At 38.8% G+C, this 16,141-nt stretch overlaps 4 protein-coding genes across 8 annotated transcripts; 2 read left to right on the top strand and 2 right to left on the bottom strand.

Moving 5' to 3' along the window:
• Positions 1-168: 168 nt before the first annotated feature.
• On the top strand, positions 169-3,650 carry LOC111805601 (protein WVD2-like 7). Its single transcript, XM_023690729.2, has 8 exons — positions 169-795; positions 1,008-1,538; positions 1,623-2,000; positions 2,141-2,199; positions 2,386-2,494; positions 2,732-2,803; positions 2,968-3,078; positions 3,189-3,650. Exons 1-8 carry the CDS (start codon positions 712-714, stop codon positions 3,408-3,410), a joined length of 1,566 nt encoding a protein of 521 aa, XP_023546497.2. The 5' UTR covers positions 169-711; the 3' UTR covers positions 3,411-3,650.
• A 735-nt stretch (positions 3,651-4,385) lies between these two features.
• On the bottom strand, positions 4,386-7,443 carry LOC111805600 (two-component response regulator ARR11). Its single transcript, XM_023690728.2, has 5 exons — positions 6,740-7,443; positions 6,102-6,254; positions 5,641-6,024; positions 5,485-5,561; positions 4,386-5,397 (listed from the first exon to the last, which is right to left on the bottom strand). The coding sequence occupies exons 1-5, from the start codon at positions 6,870-6,872 to the stop codon at positions 4,507-4,509; spliced, it is 1,638 nt and encodes a 545-aa protein (XP_023546496.2). The 5' UTR covers positions 6,873-7,443; the 3' UTR covers positions 4,386-4,506.
• Positions 7,444-10,278: 2,835 nt separating this feature from the next.
• LOC111805599 (E3 ubiquitin-protein ligase AIRP2) lies at positions 10,279-12,645 on the bottom strand. 2 transcript variants are annotated; one of them, XM_023690727.2, is made up of 6 exons: positions 12,451-12,645; positions 12,176-12,377; positions 11,881-12,043; positions 11,718-11,784; positions 10,691-10,928; positions 10,279-10,607 (listed from the first exon to the last, which is right to left on the bottom strand). In XM_023690727.2, exons 2-6 carry the CDS (start codon positions 12,253-12,255, stop codon positions 10,397-10,399), a joined length of 759 nt encoding a protein of 252 aa, XP_023546495.2. In that variant the 5' UTR covers positions 12,256-12,377; positions 12,451-12,645; the 3' UTR covers positions 10,279-10,396. The 2 variants fall into 2 exon arrangements, with proteins under 2 accessions (XP_023546495.2, XP_086984488.1); XM_087128362.1 differs by lacking the exon at positions 12,176-12,377.
• Positions 12,646-12,799: 154 nt separating this feature from the next.
• On the top strand, positions 12,800-15,686 carry LOC111805597 (CAAX amino terminal protease family protein). 4 transcript variants are annotated; one of them, XM_023690722.2, is made up of 8 exons: positions 12,800-13,036; positions 13,248-13,306; positions 13,388-13,615; positions 13,864-13,924; positions 14,780-14,904; positions 15,020-15,082; positions 15,163-15,287; positions 15,437-15,686. In XM_023690722.2, the coding sequence occupies exons 1-8, from the start codon at positions 12,946-12,948 to the stop codon at positions 15,588-15,590; spliced, it is 906 nt and encodes a 301-aa protein (XP_023546490.2). In that variant the 5' UTR covers positions 12,800-12,945; the 3' UTR covers positions 15,591-15,686. The 4 variants fall into 4 exon arrangements, with proteins under 4 accessions (XP_023546490.2, XP_023546489.2, XP_023546492.2 ...); XM_023690721.2 differs by having other exon boundaries at positions 13,385-13,615; XM_023690724.2 differs by having other exon boundaries at positions 12,834-13,036; positions 13,252-13,306.
• Positions 15,687-16,141: the final 455 nt, after the last annotated feature.

Raw genomic sequence — 16,141 nt, 5'->3', positions numbered from 1 at the left:
GACCGCATCTATTAAGGGAATTCTACACACTTATAAATGGTGGTTTTTTCTCCTCAAGGCCGCATAACTGTTGTCATTAGAAAAATTAGCTATAATACGGAGAAAATAAGTTTTTTTTTTTTTTTTTTTTTTTTTTTTTAAATATTGGTGTGGAGCGGACAACTGTAACAGACTGCAGAGAGTTAGCCGTTGGAACGATAGTTTCCATTATTGGTGACGTGGACAGACAGTCTGTCCTTCCTGCCTTTATCTGCCCACTTGGCGGGCCGTAATCTTGATTAAATTTTGAATTAGTTACCTAATCAATTATTATTATTTCTTAATTTATTCCGATTAGTTAATGAATAAAATAAAATAAAAAATTGATTATTTATTAAAATTTGTGACGTAGAAAACCCCCTTAGTACCGTTGGGCATTACAAAATCAGACCACAATTAATAAAGTAATCTCCTTTGAATATTTGAAAATAAAAGTAGACGTTGGAAAAGCTTCTGATTTCACCAATCATCTTGTTGGCCCCATTTCGGTTCTACAAGCTCTCAAGACCCACTAGATTAGAGCGGCATCGGACACACAAATTTTGCAGTTTCATTTCTACAAAATCTTAGGGTTTCACAGCTCCAAATTATCCTCATTACTACTCAAAACCTTCATCTTCTTTTGTGCGTTACAGACTTTTCTTTCTGTTTTTCGCGAAATTTATTGTTCTTATGGAGTGCAGCAACATGGGTGAATCGGCTTGTCTACGCAGATCCTTCTCTCATCCTTCCGATGCTTCGCGGGAGCCAAAAGAGGTCGGTTCCATGAAATGATCTTCGTTTTCTTTATTGGGTTTCTTTGATCGTTACTGTTTCAATGCGTTTCTTTGATTCATGGAATGGATTGCTGTAAATCTTGATTCGGCTGTTGGAAACTCTCCAGGCTTTCTTGGGTTTGATGATTTGTTGTGGTTTTCTTTATCTTATAATGCTTTTACTTTGTTTCTGGGAATGTGGGTTTTAAACAGGGAGATCCTATTCGAGCTCTTGGAGAATCCATTTCGTTTGGAAGGTTTATGTCGGAGTCTCTTGCTTGGGAGAAATGGTCTGCATTTTCTCATAACCGCTACCAGGAAGAATTAGAAAAATTATCCAAACCAGGTTCTGTTGCTCAGAAGAAGGCGTATTTTGAAGCTCACTACAAGAGGAAAGCTGCACAAAAAGCAGCAGCTGAGCTTGAGGACACAAACACTATGGTGACGACGAATCAAGTCGAAACCGTGGAGTCTGCGCCATTGACACTGAACAACCAAGTGATTGAAACTACTGAACCACAGAATTTTGTCCAGACTGCTGAATTTGTATCTCCCGTTGATTCACATGAATTTATGAATGAGGAGATTATGGTGGAAACAGTAACAGACAAGGTGGAAGAAGTTCTTGACCAGAACAATTCCATGGAGACTGATCCTAATATCGAGAACGACAACCAGAATGAGAAGGATGACGACCACAGGAAAATCGCAGTCGCTGAAGATGAGAAAACACCGGCGGAAAACGTGAGTGTGATCATATTTTTGTGTATTGATTGATTGCAGCTGTTTTCTCATTAATCTCAATGTGTTTATCTTGTGAATATGCAGCAAGCTGCTGAAAAGGAGATTATGTCTTCAGGGGGAAGCTTGAAAAGATTAAGGAATTACTCCTCCAAATTACTAACTCGAAGTTGGTCATCAAAGCCTCAAGCCTCTCCTGCCAAACAAGCTACAACCTCTAGTCTGCAATCCATACACAGGGATGGTAATGCCACTCCAAAGAGTAAGAAACATGTCGGCAATATTGTCAGGAATTTGAATACGAAATCCGTCCACATGTCGATGCACTTTAAGTCCTTTCCGAAAGAAATAGCTAAAACAAGTCCTGAACTTCCACAAATTGGAAGAAAGAGGACTCATATGAGTTCACTTGCAGCATCCAAAGAGGCTTCAGCTCCTCCTCGGAAGTTTGTCAGTAGGGTAGCGGTAGGTACTTCTAACTCTAAACTCCTCACTAATCATCTCAGTATATTTTGCAAAAATGGCCAAGTTTTTCGAATTCTTCCATTCTTCAGTTCATGATTTGTTCATATGTGTTTAAGATGGTTCGTTTATCCCAATTGCAGGCATCTGTTAATGGATTGCTAAAGCAACCTTTGATCAAGCCCCCATTTGAAAATAAAAGGTATATTTAGCTTCTGACTATCCTTTGATCAAGCCCCATTTGAATGTTTTTGGAGCTCGTATGAACTGAAGATTAACACTTAAATGACATAATGATAGTTCTGCTGTCTGAATTTCTGTATGCGTTCTGTTCATATATAACATGGAACTTGACTTACATTGATTTAAGTGTATTGTTGTATTCCAGATGCTTGAAATCTTCAAATGCAGGAGGAACCGTGAGCAAAGAACGGCCGCCTCTTATATGCTCTCCTTTCAGCTTCAGGAGTGAAGAAAGAGTGGCAAAACGGAGAGAGGCAAGTATTATGCTCCACTCCTTCGTTTGTTAGGAATCACGACTCTCCACAATGGTAGTATGATATTATCCACTTCGAGTATAAGCTCTCATGGCTTTGCTTTTAGTTTCCCCAAAAGGCCTCATACGAATGGAGATGTATCCCTTACTTATAAACTCGTGATCAATGCTCTTTTCTTATCATACTGTCGGTTAAAATGTATCTCATTGTCAATGCTGTTTTCATTTGTTATTTCAGTTCTTTCAAAGGCTTGAAGAGAAAGCTAATTCCAAAGAGACGATGCAAAAGCAACCGCAAACAAGATGTCAGGTTGATAGCTATTACATCATTTTACCTCTTATTATGTTGATCATCAGCATGAATGCGAAATTGCAGAACTTTTTAACCCAAATACATTCAAGGGCCATTTATACTTTCCACTACATGATCTAACTTGCAATACAAAACCACTGAAGTCATCTTGGATCATACAGGAAAGAAAGAAGAACGACGTTACTAAATTACGTCAAAGCATAAATTTTGAAGCCAAGGCAACTCAAGATTCTAACCAGGGATCAAAATTGCCTGCTGATCACATTAATAAGGTATTTTGTATGTCCTGTAAGGGTCTCAGATGCTACCCCACTTCCTCTGCTTAAGTAGGTGGCTGGTGATCTTGAGTTTTGAATGTGTTGTTATTAATCTTGGGTTACAGATACCTGTCACGAGACCTCGATCGCCGAAACTTGGGAAGAAGACAGCAAGCAGCAGCGCGGTACAGAATATAAGCTCTCTGCCTCCGAAGAGGCCATCGGTCACTTCCAATGATTCCAAGAACGTCATGAGAAAGAGGTACGAAAGCACCACTCAATCAGTCACTTCTCTTGGGAAGAAAATGAATGGCTGTGAAAATTTTTCTCCAAATATCCAGAGCTGATTGATCTCCCTCTCAATAGCTGGGATGCACTTACTTAGTTTACACATCATGAATCTAAAGAAAGTTGGTTAGAAAGTAAGTTGTCTATATTTGTGATGAGGAGATGCTGTTCAGATGACCAAAAAGTATGCTTTTGTGTAGCCCACTTTCTGATAGTTTGGTGGAGTACTTAAATAAATATGCAGAAATTTTGTAGTGAAATGATGAGAAATATTACCTAGCTTGGTAGGTTTTTGTACATGTTTAAATTTATATGTTCTATACATGTAAAAATGTTGTGATAAAATGTCGTCGGGCTCAAAAGTGAAGTTTAATCATTCTACTTAACTTATCAATTCCGTCTATCGACTTGGGGCATGGACCGATGTGGAGGCCTTTGTTACGCCTATGGAGACGTTGTCATCCTGATCGTGGCTGGCAGCACGTGCCTTTTGGCGTGCTCCTGGCATTGGCCTATAGACTCCCCATTCGACCCATCTTGAAACATGGACCAAAGAGTCTAACATGTGTGCGAGTTAACAAACAAGTAAACCCGTAAGGCGTAAGGAAGCTGACGGTGAGATCTCTTTGTGGGTTGCACCACTGACGAGCATGCCTGTCGGGACCCAAAAGATGGTGAACTATGTCTGTGTGGGGCGAAACCAGAGGAAACTCTAGTGGAGGCCCGCAGCGATACTAACGTGCAAATCGTTCGTCTGATTTGGGTATAAGGGCGAAAGACTAATTGAACCGTCTAGTAGCTAGTTCCCTCCGAAGTTTCCCTAAGGATAGCTGAAGTTCGCGGGCGAGTTCTATCGGGTAAAGCCAATGATTAGAGGCATCGGGGGCGCAACGCCCTCGACCTATCCTCAAACTTTAAATAGGTAGGACGGCATCACCCTAGTCGTTATTAGAAAGCGTTTAATGATGTGAAGTTGTTTTATTGATATATATAGGAAGAAGTTTTTCATTACTACTTCTATATACACATTTCAAAATCCAAATCCCAATAGGTTGGGAAGGTAATATTCAATCCATTAAGTTAAGGAAGAACTCACTTATTGAGCAAGAGATCATTTTTCCTTGCATACAGGGAGGGAGTATGTGAATAGCATAATCATGCAATAAATAGGCCTTCATCTATCACCGGATAATACTCAGTTGGGTCATAGGAATACTCATAGCCAAACCTCATGGCATCGTAAAGGTAAGCAGGAACTTCAGTGAAAAGGCCTGGATCACCATAATCTGGAAACTCTATGATCTGCTGATGATCAAGGTTCTTTGGATAGCACCCATCTTCAAGCAGATAGCCCTGCAAGTCTTCATCAAAGGATTCAAAGGGTAACCCACTTCCTATATCAGTTGAAATGCTGCTAAGATTTAAGCTCTGGTTTTTCTTTCCCAATGGAGTAGTAGCAGCAGTAGTAGTAGTAGTAGTTGAACTGGGATCAGTTGCAACTTTTGGTAGATTTACATGGACCATCTGTTGGCTACACTCCTCAGAATACATAGGCTTACTTTCAATGGAGCTTGCTATATCTTTCTCGGTTGCTGACCGTCCAGAACTAATCGACGAAATCGATTGTAGTTGGTCGATTTGAACGTGGTGCGGTGGAACCGTTGCAGGGAACTGACTGAAATCTCCTTCTGAATGCACAACTGGCTTGATTTCTTGTTTGAACTTTGTTTCTGGAGCATCAACCCAAGGGTAACAGGTTCGCTTGCTGGGATCAAAAGCTGCAAGCTTTATTGGTTCAGGAACACTCCTAGCAGCAGCAGCAGCAGCTGTTTTTGGCTCTGATGAATCATTCTGCAGAAGGAAGTTATCACCTGAAAAACTGAAGCTGCTGTTTGTCACATCAGTTTGTGGCCCGGCCAACGAGCTACAAAGGCTGAAGTTCCCGTCTCGATCCTTCGAACACGAATCAGTATGTTTCATCCCAACAACAAAGCAAGCTTTTGGGTCATTTTCTTTCTGCAGTCTACTCAAATAGAGACGATATTTCTGCATAAACAACCAAGTTTTCAATATCCTAAAGAAAAAAGACATCATTTTAGCTAGATCAGTGTCATGAAGGTACATGAACCAAACCTGCAAGTGGCTAGCCACATTTTCTCTAGTCAGCCATGGAACATTCATCAGATCAAGAATCTTTTTCGGCCCAACTTCTGCAAAATCAGAGATTAAGAATCATTTCTGTAAAAGAATGATGTTTTAGGAGGGAAAGTTGATGTATTCTGTACTTACTGTCAAAACCTATATGGTCTACTGCTTTGACAAACTTCTGGTGTAGATCAACCGACCAGACAACTCTGGCTTTCTTTGTTGAAGAAGTGTCACAAAACTCTCTGTCTTCATGCTTATCAATATCTTTTCTTTTTCTCAGTGAAAATAGTTCCTCTCCTCTCAGGAACTGGCTATCATCGTACCTATCTGATCCATTTCTTAGAATCTGGATACCTTCAAGAACATCATGTCCTTCAATATCTCTTCCTTCTTGTATCTTCTTTCGCAATACGTGCTGCCATATGTTTCGAAGTTCTTTCATTCGTATTGGTTTTAGAAGATAATCACAAGCCCCGTGTTGAACCCCTTTCATTACTCGGCTTGTTTCGCCATCAACCGACATCACTGCACAGAGGGAGATGAAGTTAGAAGTGAGGAGTGTGCTAAAAAGTGTGTTGAAGTTAGGGTGGTAGAGCACTGACTGATAACTGGCAGGTCCATTTCCAATCCCACATGCTCAAGGAGTTTAAAACCATCCATATCAGGCATGTTTACGTCGCTGATTACGATATCGTATCCATCTTTTCTCTCCCTAAGCAGGCTTAGAGCCTCCCTTGCTAAACAACATGTTGTCACTGCAACACAAGATGTTAAGTGTTTCAGCCTGATTTTGAAAAAGTTCATCGGATTCAACTAAATAAGCTGAATTCTGAAATGGGATCATCTAAACTGGCCTTAAACAGTGAAAAACGCACAGTTTCAGTTTCATTTCCAAGCTTTAGCTGTAATAGATCTCATAAAAGTGACCTTGAGCTATGATTGAATAACTCAAGTGAATGAAGGGAGAAAACATGTTGAGAAGAAAGAAATCTTTGTCTGGTTTCAGAAACAGTGTTTTAGATCCTACTTCTCGTGGATTTTAAGGTTCAAAATTTAGGATCTAAAACACTTCAAATATGTATGAAAAGCTTTGATGTTTTCAGATGGGCTGTATCATTATCAGTTCTATATTGAAAAGGCCGAAACAATTCACAGCCTCAAGAATTGTAATAGTAGTAATCAAGTAACAAACTAAGACAGAGAGAGAGAGAGAGAGAGAGGTTTGTTCTTGTAAATTAACCTTCATAGGAGCACTTCTTGAGCATCTTTTCCAGGATTCTCAACCATGTTGGATCATCATCAACGACAAGAACACGAAGACCGATGGGAAACGCATCGCTACGAGGAGAAGAGAAGCCATTTTCCATGACCATGGAGCTCTGGTGGAGATCAGGAAGGAGAAAATGAACAGTGAGTTTGTAACAGTTGTTCAAAACTGTCTGGGTTTTGAAAATGGCCCAAGTTTAGAGAGAGAGAAGCGCCTAACAGTTCCCTTCAAAAGATTCATAGAATGCTATATATCTACAAAAGAAGCATGAAAATCAGAGGTGAAAGAATATGAGATGGGGGGAAAAAGGCATCTTTACAGGGGACCTGCTTAGTTGAAGAACAACTTACAAACATATATATGTATATATTTTTTTGGCATACAAAAGCATTGAAATGACTTTACAATAATTAAACAAAGAGAGTGCAGAGAAAGGAATAAAAGTATATAAAAATGAAAGTATATAAAAATGAAAGTATATGAGGAAGCCATAGGGAGGGAGCAGTTATAATGAACAGTAGGAGCAACAATCCAACAAATGAAGGTGGGAACCCCTTTTTATCTGCTCAACTTCATTTCCCTTTTGCAAATTTGTATTCCAACCTTTTTCTCCCCTTCAAGATCTTTCCATGTTTGCATTCAACCGTGGATTTTTGCATTGTTCTTGTTCTGTACTGTCATTCAACAATTTGTTTGAATCTGATATTAATATTGAATGTGGGAGAGAAGAAACAAGCTCCTCTCCCTCATCATCAGCTACCAGCTCCACCTACTTTTGGTACTTTTTAGTCTTTACTATATATGGAAAATGTCCCTCCATTGCTCCAATGGGGTACCCATGGCAGCTTCAGCCCTGCTCAAATTGCCCTTCACAGATGGGCTCATTCAAGTGAATCAGAAGCAAGAATTCCTTCTATAATCACTTATAGGTCTCCTGTTTTAAATGACTTTTTAAATACTTCCATCTGTGGAACCACTTCCTAAATGCTACTTATCTCTTTCTTCAACCTTGTTTGGAATGACTTACTTGTTTTTAAATAGACCCTTCGTTTTCATTTTGAAATGACTTTCTAAGTACTTTACCTGTAACAACCCAAGCCCACCACTAGCAGATATTGTTCTTTTTGGGCTTTCTCGCTTTCTCTCAAGGTTTTTAAAACGTGTTTGCTAGGGAGGGGTTTCCACACCCTTATAAAGAATGCTTTGTTTCTTCTCTCTAACCAATGTGAGATCTCACAATCCACCCCCCTTTGGACCTTTGGAGTTCAGCCTCCTCGCTGGCACATCGCTCGATGTTTAGCTCTGATACCATTTGTAACAACCCAAGCCTACTACTAGTAGATATTGTTCTCTTTGAGTTTTCCCTTTCAGGTATCCCCTCAAGGTTTTTAAAACAAGTTTGCTAGGTACAAGTTTCCACACTCTTATAAACAATGTTTCGTTCTCCTCCCCAACCGATGTAGGATCTCACATTACCTGTATGAAACGACTTTCTAAGTGCTATCTATCTCTTTCTTCGAGCCCGTTTGGAATGACTTTTTAGATGCTTAACTACTTCCAAACAAGCCCGTCTCTTTCATTTTTCGTCTTTTATAAAAAGAACATGAATGGAGAAAACAGTACGAAGTTCATTAAGATTGATAGACGAAAAAGTTGGTGCAGGCACGTGGACTCCATTTGAGGGGGAAAGACAAAAGAAAAAGCTTGACTTTAAGCTTTAAAGAGGAGAAGCAAAACCAGAGTGAAGAGAGGGGTAACAAAGAGGAGAAGCAAAACCAGAGTGAAGAGAGGGGTAAGTGGGGAAGCAGAAGATCACCTGAAGTCTGCAGCAGAAGACTAAGAACTACAGAGGCCCAATTGAAAGGTCACATCTACTCAAACTGGTTCCTCTTATCACTTAGTCTTTTAAGAAACTCATTAAATATTAAAAGTGGAAGCATTTTAACACAACCCCATTGCTTGCCTTGTCTCTTTGTATGGGATGCCCAATAATTCACCTTTTATATTATTAATTCTCATCTTTATGTACTTCCATCTATTATATTATGCTCTCTAACTCTTAATTAACTATCATTATAACACAATTAAATCAACATTATCACCACAATTAACAACAATATCAATATTAATATCAATATCAATATCAATATCGTCCAAGCTTTTAGAGTATATGTTCTGTCTTGAACCCATTGGTTTGTGATTTGTTTAAGAGGGTTATGAAGTTAAAATAAATTATAAATAAAATCAAGTTGATTAGTGGAAATTAGAAGTTTAATATGGGATTAGTGTGGACATCATGATTAATATGAAGATTAAAGTGATAATAATGTGAGATTCAAAGTACTGATATGATCCTCCCTTATTAGGAGCCTCTAATCATGTGACATTCAAACTAATTCCTCACTTAATTATTAATTCAATGTCTGAAAAGATGCTAAAGCTTTTTTTTTTTTTAATAATTTTTTTTAAAAAAATAAATATAGAATTTAACCTCTTGGAAAGTTGGCAAATTAAATTATTTGGCAAAAAGGAACAAAATAATTCTACAATATATGGTTGGGAGTGAACCAAAACGAGGTCTATATTTTAAGAACAACCAAAAAGCTTCAAAGCTAAGACAGATTATTATTAATATTATATACTATATTCTTTCTTGTTTATCTACGTGTCAAAATTTAAAATCACATAAAATTTTAAGAGTGAATACTACTGTCACTTCCCACCAATATAAGCTATTTAAACATGTTTTATCCTTACTCCCATGCTTCCTATTGAAATGTCTATTGAAATGTTTGTAAGGTCGCCTGACATAAAATTATTCTAAACAAAACACATTTGACTTTTTGACTTTGAAGTTCTCGTTGGTATTTTATTAACTTTAGTTATCTTAAACTTTTCTTCAAGGATCCTATAGATTCCAATATGATCTTGATTCATTGATGTATTTGTTATGTACTGAGTGTCACCGTCGTGTCACGAGTTCAAAGTTTGACCTCTTTTTTTTCTTCGTGATAGAGGAGCGGTAAGAGAGAGAGGGGGGGGGGGGGGGGGGGGGTTGTAGGTGAGAGAAAATTGTGGTATAATGGCTCTAAAAAGGAAATGCCCACTAACAAATTCTTTTTGTCAAATTAAATATAAATATGGTTATAGTAGAGAAAATAAAAAGAAAAAAGAAAATAAGGGGAATTGTGAGGATGAACTTGATGCAACTTCCTCCAAGTGGACTCAGCTTTATATTAGTTTATATGTAAAGTTGGAATATGGGTTTTGCCTAATGCTCGCCCTTACCTCTTTAATTATATTCTCTTCATTTTCCTTCTTAATTATATTAATTACATCACTTTTTAATTTCATTCATTTCACAATATGCTTATCTTAGTGAAACAAATTAATTATAGACTATGATTTAGTAAAAAAAAAATATTAATTATAAATATATTTTAGAATCTTTGGGCCGAGAAATGGGCCTGAATTTCACAAGTCCATTGACTCCGGCCCATATCCACGTGATATTTAATTTAAATATATATATATATATATATATATAAAAGATTGAAACATTTCATTTCTGTGTTTACATTTGACGGTCGGCTTTGAAGTCAACGTGTTAAGAAATTGGTGTAGTTTTGTTCAGATCAAGAATTCATAATAAACCAAGAAAAGGGCATCTGGATATTCCTTGGGCAGGGTGGTTATGTAGAGATAAAAGCGTGATACATCTTCCTTTGAAACCTTTTCAGCATCGACTACATCTTCATTTCCAGTTAGCACCCACAAGTCCTCTGATTTGATCCTCTTCAAGCTTCCCCGGCAAAACGGGCACGACTCCGATCTCGTGTTCCTGCAAAATCATTTGCAAGCAAAGACCTTGAAGCAATAGTGGTAACATTTGATGATGATGTTAGGATGGTTGGTGTTGGTTACCAATTGTGGTAACATTTGATGCACATTGAATGGCAGCAGTTTGGCAGCACCATCTTTGTGGAAGGTTGTTCTAGGCAAATCCCACACTCATCTTCTCTCTCTAAATCACCATTGGAGTGTTTTCCATCTCCTTCAACTCTTCTCTCATTAGAGTTATCCGACTTGACGTGCTTCGCTTTAGCATTATCCAACTCCTCCGCGCTCGCTTGGAGGCGTTGAAGGGATGGCAATATGATAGCTGAAGTAGGAAGTTTGTTGCAAACAAAACAAGCTCATAAGCTCAAATAATGCAGTATCAGTCCTTTTAATCAATACTAATGGGAGAGTAAATGACATTTAATGAGCTCAGAAACAAGACTTATTGTTCTCTAACAGCCTAAGCCGACGACCGTTAGTAGATATTGTCTGCTTTGGCCCATTATGTATTGCCGTCAGCCTCACGATTTTAAAACTCGTCTATTAGGGAGAGGTTTCCACACCCTTATAAGGAATGCTTGGTTCCCCTCTCCAACTGATGTGGGATCTCACAATCCACTTCTCTTGGGGGCCCAACGTCTTCGTTGGCACACCACCCGGTGTCCGGCTCTAATACCATTTGCAACAGCTCAACCCCATCACTAACAAATATGTTCGTTTTCACACCCAGGAATGCTTTGTTTCCCTCTCTTACCGATGTTGATCTCACACGTTCTAACACGTTGAACCACCCATCAACCCAAAAGTTTAAGTTGATTTGTTACGGTAAACTTAGTTATATCTCTGCGAAGCCTAATGATTTCAAACAAAAGGCATAGGGAAGGGTTGGAACTTGTTTCAGAACAAAGTTTCAATGAAACCCCCTTCAAACAACCATAGTATAAATTAAGTCCCTCTTGTTTTTAGTTGTGTTATAGCACAACTCATGTTCTTCCTCCTATAATCATGGATATATGCAAAGCGTTTCAACTGCACTAATGGTAATAGTGCATAAGGCATTAGAGAACTAATTTGATAAACCAGGGCAGACAATTGGTAGGGAAAAATGTACCGTAAAATTCCTTCACAGTTGCCTTTCTTCCATGAGCTGATATGTTTGGCCTTCCATCTGTGTAAACCTGAACAAAGAAAACGACACACTTCATGTGACAGAACAAACTCACATCTCCAAGAAATCAGCGAACATAAAACAAGTGAAGAAAAGAGAGACCAGCCTTGTAAACAAGTATGTGGAAGAAATTTAAGTATCTGGGAAGTATACAAGTGCACGAACAATCCACCCATTGCATCAAAAACAGAAGGAGAGGAGCCAATTGATTGTAAACCAGCTTCATTTGGAGATAGGAACCATGTTTGGCTCTTGGAATTGCAGCAGCCCTGCAAGCCCAGAAACCAGAATTGGGAAAAATATCCATCAAAATCAGTCATATCCATAGGCCTAAATGCATCACAGAACCCAGTAAACAGATCAAATTTCCTATGAACAGAGAAGGGAAAATGGATACTAACAGAGCATTGGCGCGTTCTACATCTTCTTCCAAGACCTTCAGAGAATCCTTACAAGAAGACCTCGCTACCCAATAATACATAATCCGAAAACCCCAAAAACAATACCCACAAAATTGTGCTCAGAAAATGAAACCCAGAAGAGAAATTTGGTGGTCGGGGCTTCTTTGAATCCCCCACGAAGTAATTATCACCAGAAAGCAACCTATGAAGAATTGGTTCTTCAGCTTTTACTAGAAGAAGAAGAAGAAGCAAGAAGAAAGCTCTTCGAGGCTTACTTTGATCAAAGCGCTTTTGCTATCGACTTTTGTGATTAGGGAAAGGGCATTGCAAAGTATAAAGAAAGAGCGTTTTAATCCTCCGGCGATTACCGATAGGGAAGAGGCAGCGCCGTCTGAGAGCGGGAAGAAGAATTCCCTTTTTCCAAATTTATCATTGTTCCTTCCACTACTTCAACTTGGCTTCCCTCTTTTTCAAAAGATAATAAAAATCCATCGTTTTCTGTAATTATGTTTTCGCCTTAAATTAAATCATGTGAATCACCACCGTACACTTGTGTTTTTGTTGAATTTTTCTTTTTAAATTTATATTTTTAGTTTACCGAAGAAACCCCTTTCCTTATAAGAAAAATGGCACGCTCTTACTAGGCGCCATTTCAACGCCCCACCCAAAATTCCTCCCCTTCTTTCGGCCTCAGTTTATCCTCTACTTCAATTTTGTTGCTAAACCCAGTTCAGTTCAACCTCGACTGGAACTGGAAACGTAATCCCGTGATGAATTTGCTCACTATCAACTGTCGTTGCAAATCAACGAACGCTGCTTCCACCTTCAATCCACTTACATGGCGGAATTCTACCTTCATCGGTAAGTCTGCTAACTCGGCTTCAGTCACTTTTTCACTTGTTAAATCGCTCTTGTTCTTCAATAAAAACGCCAACCTTAAAATTGAATCAGCTAACAATTCAATCAACGTCTTTCCAAATTCTTGAATCAATGGCGATTCGCGCCATGCTTGATTCATTTGTAAGGATTATATTCTTCTTTAAATGGTTTAAAAACGGCTGTGTTTCGTTAGGTAGGAAGGTTACTGGGCTCATTGATGTACAGAGGGTTCTTCCCACAGGATTATGGAGTGTAAGATTTGCAATGTTCGTTTTTCTCTGATTATATGTTTTTTTGCCCTTTAAGATAGCAGCCCTTTTTTGGGTGTAGAAGTCAAAGGTTTATGCAAAGCGGAAACCCGCGAGGAAGCTTGAAAGAACGGGAGAGGAAGTTTCTATACCGTCCTCTTCTGTTGACGATAATGCTCAAGATGTGAAGATGAACTCTTCCGATAGTTCACCTAAGAACCGCTTGATCAATATCTCCTCGAGGAGTTCTGTGCTTCAGGCTTGCATAATTACTTCTGGTTTGATTGCTGCTTTGGGAGTAATAATTCGACAGGTGACGCATACCAAGCCAAACATAAACTTTTGTTGGTGTTCATTTCTTGATTTAGGATAGTCATTCTAATCACGTAGGGAAAGTGGAGCATGAGTTTAAAAGTTAAGACATGTTCCTTATGCTATAGCTGTAGATTTGTTTTATGACTGGTTACTGGCCTTTATGATGGATATAATTAGTGTCTTCTTGACGTATTGGAAAGACTATCAATGGCGTTTTAAGATCTGTTTTAATGGTGTATGTTTTAGGTATCTCATGTTGCATCGATAGAGGGATTGCCGGTGATTGACTGCACCTCAGAAGTATCATGTAGGACTTCCAAGTTCATTTATCCCTTCTTGCTAATTTTCTGTTCTCTATTCATGTTGAAGAGAGAGTGTTTGTAATAGTACAAGCCCACCACTAGGAGATATTGTCCTCTTTAGACTTTCCCCTCAAAGTTTTATAACACGTATGTTAGGGAGAGGTTTTCACACTCTTAAGGAATGCTTCGTTCCCCTCTCTAACTGATGTGGGATCTTACAATCCACCCTCTTTGGGGGTTCACTGTCCCCGTTGACACACCGCCCTTGAAGGGAAAGTCTAAATAGGACAATATCTTCTAGCAGTGGACTTGGGCTGTTACAAATGGTATCAGAGCCAGACACTGGGCGTATGCTAGCGAGAACGCTACGCCCCCAAGCGTGGTGGGGTGGATTGTGAGATCCCACATCGGTTGAAGAAGGGAACGAAACATTTCTTATAAGGGTGTGGAAACCTCTCCCTAGTAGACACGTTTTACAACCTTGAGGGGAAGTCATTGGAGGGGAAGCCCTGTTGAGGATTATTGGGAGTGAGTCCCACATCGGTTAATTTAGTGGAAGATCATGGTTTTATTAGTAAAAAATACTATGTCCATTGGTAGGAGGCCTTTTGGGGAATCCCAAAGCAAAATCATGAGAGCTTATGCTCAAAATGGACAATATCGTACCATTGTGAAGATCCGTGATTCCTAACAATCCAAACTATTTTGAATGCTTTGAAAGAATGGTTAGAATTGGAACCACAATCTTCTTTTACATTCTCTTGGATTTCGTAGTTATGGACTGAATGACTATGAAATCCAGAAAAATAACAATATTGATATGGATTACAATATTTAACTTATGTACTCCATTCTGGCAGTTAGTTTTGAGATGAGGCAACTTCAGTTGATTACAGGACTGGTTGTTCTAATATCTTCATCCCGATTTTTACTGTTGAAAATATGGCCAGACTTCGCCGAGTCTAGTGAAGCAGCGAATCGACAGGTAGCTGGTTGTTTAGTTTTTTTTAATCTGTAAATCTAGAGGCAGCAAGAGCTGAAAAATGTTTTTGCTGCCAACTTATAAATCATTTGAAAATACTCCATAACTCCCAGTGCAGGTGCTCACTTCTCTTCAACCTATAGATTATGCGCTAGTTGCCTTTTTGCCCGGCATTAGTGAGGTGAGTAAAGTATATCAACACTCTCTCATTTTCTTCTAAATCTACTTTCAAGTAACAATATACGCCTCTCTGAACCTTAGGAATTGCTTTTCCGTGGCGCATTGATACCGCTCTTGGGATTCAACTGGGCAAGTGTCATGTTGACAGCCGCCATTTTTGGCATTCTACACTTGGGGGGTGGCCGGAAGTATTCATTTGCAATATGGTATTCATATCTCTATCTGAACTTCATATCATAATGTACAAACTCTATGTTCAGCAATAGATCATGAATCAAATCATATGGCTTTGCTCTTACAATATGCCGATGGTTAAACACTGCTTACTTTTCGTTGCATCCATTTTATTTGGCAGGGCAAGTTTTGTTGGACTTGCATATGGTTATGCGACTATCGAATCCTCCAGCGTCGTTGTGCCGATGGCTTCTCATGCATTGAATAATTTGGTTGGAGGAATTCTTTGGCGCTACCAATCAATGAATTTGGAGAATGGTGAAGATCAAAAATGATGTTGATGAATTTATTGATTTACAGATATTTGCTTGGATAAGCATCTGTGACAAATTCATTCAATCAATGGGTAGATAAGTATCATTCATTTGGGACTTTAAAAACTCACATGAATTCTCCACCACAAACCAAAAAAGAACGAATAAGAAGACAATTAAGAGAGGCAGGTTGGCCAATTAGTTGGCCAGTTGCTTGTAATTGGAGAGTATGGGTGGCAGCTTAGGATGGTCATATGCTTGGCTAATTAGTTGGCCAGCGCCTCACCTACCAAGTGTGATGGTTGTGCCCAAAATAATTTAATATGCCCATATCTCATAAATTGAATTTTGTAATTATACGTAACTGATGTTTATGGATTGCTCAAAATATTATACTTGTGAGATTTCACGTCGAACGTAACATTCTTTATAAAAATGTGAAAACTTCTTTCTACTTAAAACCATGAAGGTGGTAGTGATACGTGACGGGTCAAAACGGGTAATATCTACCCGCGGTGAATTTGAGTTGTTACAAATGGTATCAAAGCTAGACATCGGGTGGTGTATCAGTG

This window comes from Cucurbita pepo, chromosome 11, assembly GCF_057944985.1.
Source record: "Cucurbita pepo subsp. pepo isolate OVF chromosome 11, ASM5794498v1, whole genome shotgun sequence".
NCBI lineage: Eukaryota > Viridiplantae > Streptophyta > Magnoliopsida > Cucurbitales > Cucurbitaceae > Cucurbita > Cucurbita pepo.
Note: the sequence above shows the minus strand (reverse complement) of the source record. Positions and strands in the feature narration are given on the sequence as shown.

What these genes read in the sequence shown, in the direction of transcription:
- LOC111805597 (XM_023690721.2), top strand. Translation starts at nt 12,946, where the DNA reads ATGAATTTGCTCACTATCAACTGTCGTTGCAAATCAACGAACGCTGCT. An exon ending in GCGGAATTCTACCTTCATCG is followed by an intron (nt 13,037 to 13,247) that starts GTAAGTCTGCTA and finishes GTGTTTCGTTAG; the next exon opens with GTAGGAAGGTTACTGGGCTC. An exon ending in TGGGAGTAATAATTCGACAG is followed by an intron (nt 13,616 to 13,863) that starts GTGACGCATACC and finishes TGTATGTTTTAG; the next exon opens with GTATCTCATGTTGCATCGAT.
- LOC111805599 (XM_023690727.2), bottom strand. Translation starts at nt 12,255, where the DNA reads ATGTATTATTGGGTAGCGAGGTCTTCTTGTAAGGATTCTCTGAAGGTC. An exon ending in TCCACATACTTGTTTACAAG is followed by an intron (nt 11,785 to 11,880) that starts GCTGGTCTCTCT and finishes TTCTTTGTTCAG; the next exon opens with GTTTACACAGATGGAAGGCC. An exon ending in ATCAAATGTTACCACAATTG is followed by an intron (nt 10,608 to 10,690) that starts GTAACCAACACC and finishes ATGATTTTGCAG; the next exon opens with GAACACGAGATCGGAGTCGT.
- LOC111805600 (XM_023690728.2), bottom strand. Translation starts at nt 6,872, where the DNA reads ATGGTCATGGAAAATGGCTTCTCTTCTCCTCGTAGCGATGCGTTTCCC. An exon ending in CAAGAAGTGCTCCTATGAAG is followed by an intron (nt 6,255 to 6,739) that starts GTTAATTTACAA and finishes CTTGTGTTGCAG; the next exon opens with TGACAACATGTTGTTTAGCA. An exon ending in AGACCATATAGGTTTTGACA is followed by an intron (nt 5,562 to 5,640) that starts GTAAGTACAGAA and finishes CTGATTTTGCAG; the next exon opens with AAGTTGGGCCGAAAAAGATT.
- LOC111805601 (XM_023690729.2), top strand. Translation starts at nt 712, where the DNA reads ATGGAGTGCAGCAACATGGGTGAATCGGCTTGTCTACGCAGATCCTTC. An exon ending in CCCCCATTTGAAAATAAAAG is followed by an intron (nt 2,200 to 2,385) that starts GTATATTTAGCT and finishes GTTGTATTCCAG; the next exon opens with ATGCTTGAAATCTTCAAATG. An exon ending in AACCGCAAACAAGATGTCAG is followed by an intron (nt 2,804 to 2,967) that starts GTTGATAGCTAT and finishes TGGATCATACAG; the next exon opens with GAAAGAAAGAAGAACGACGT.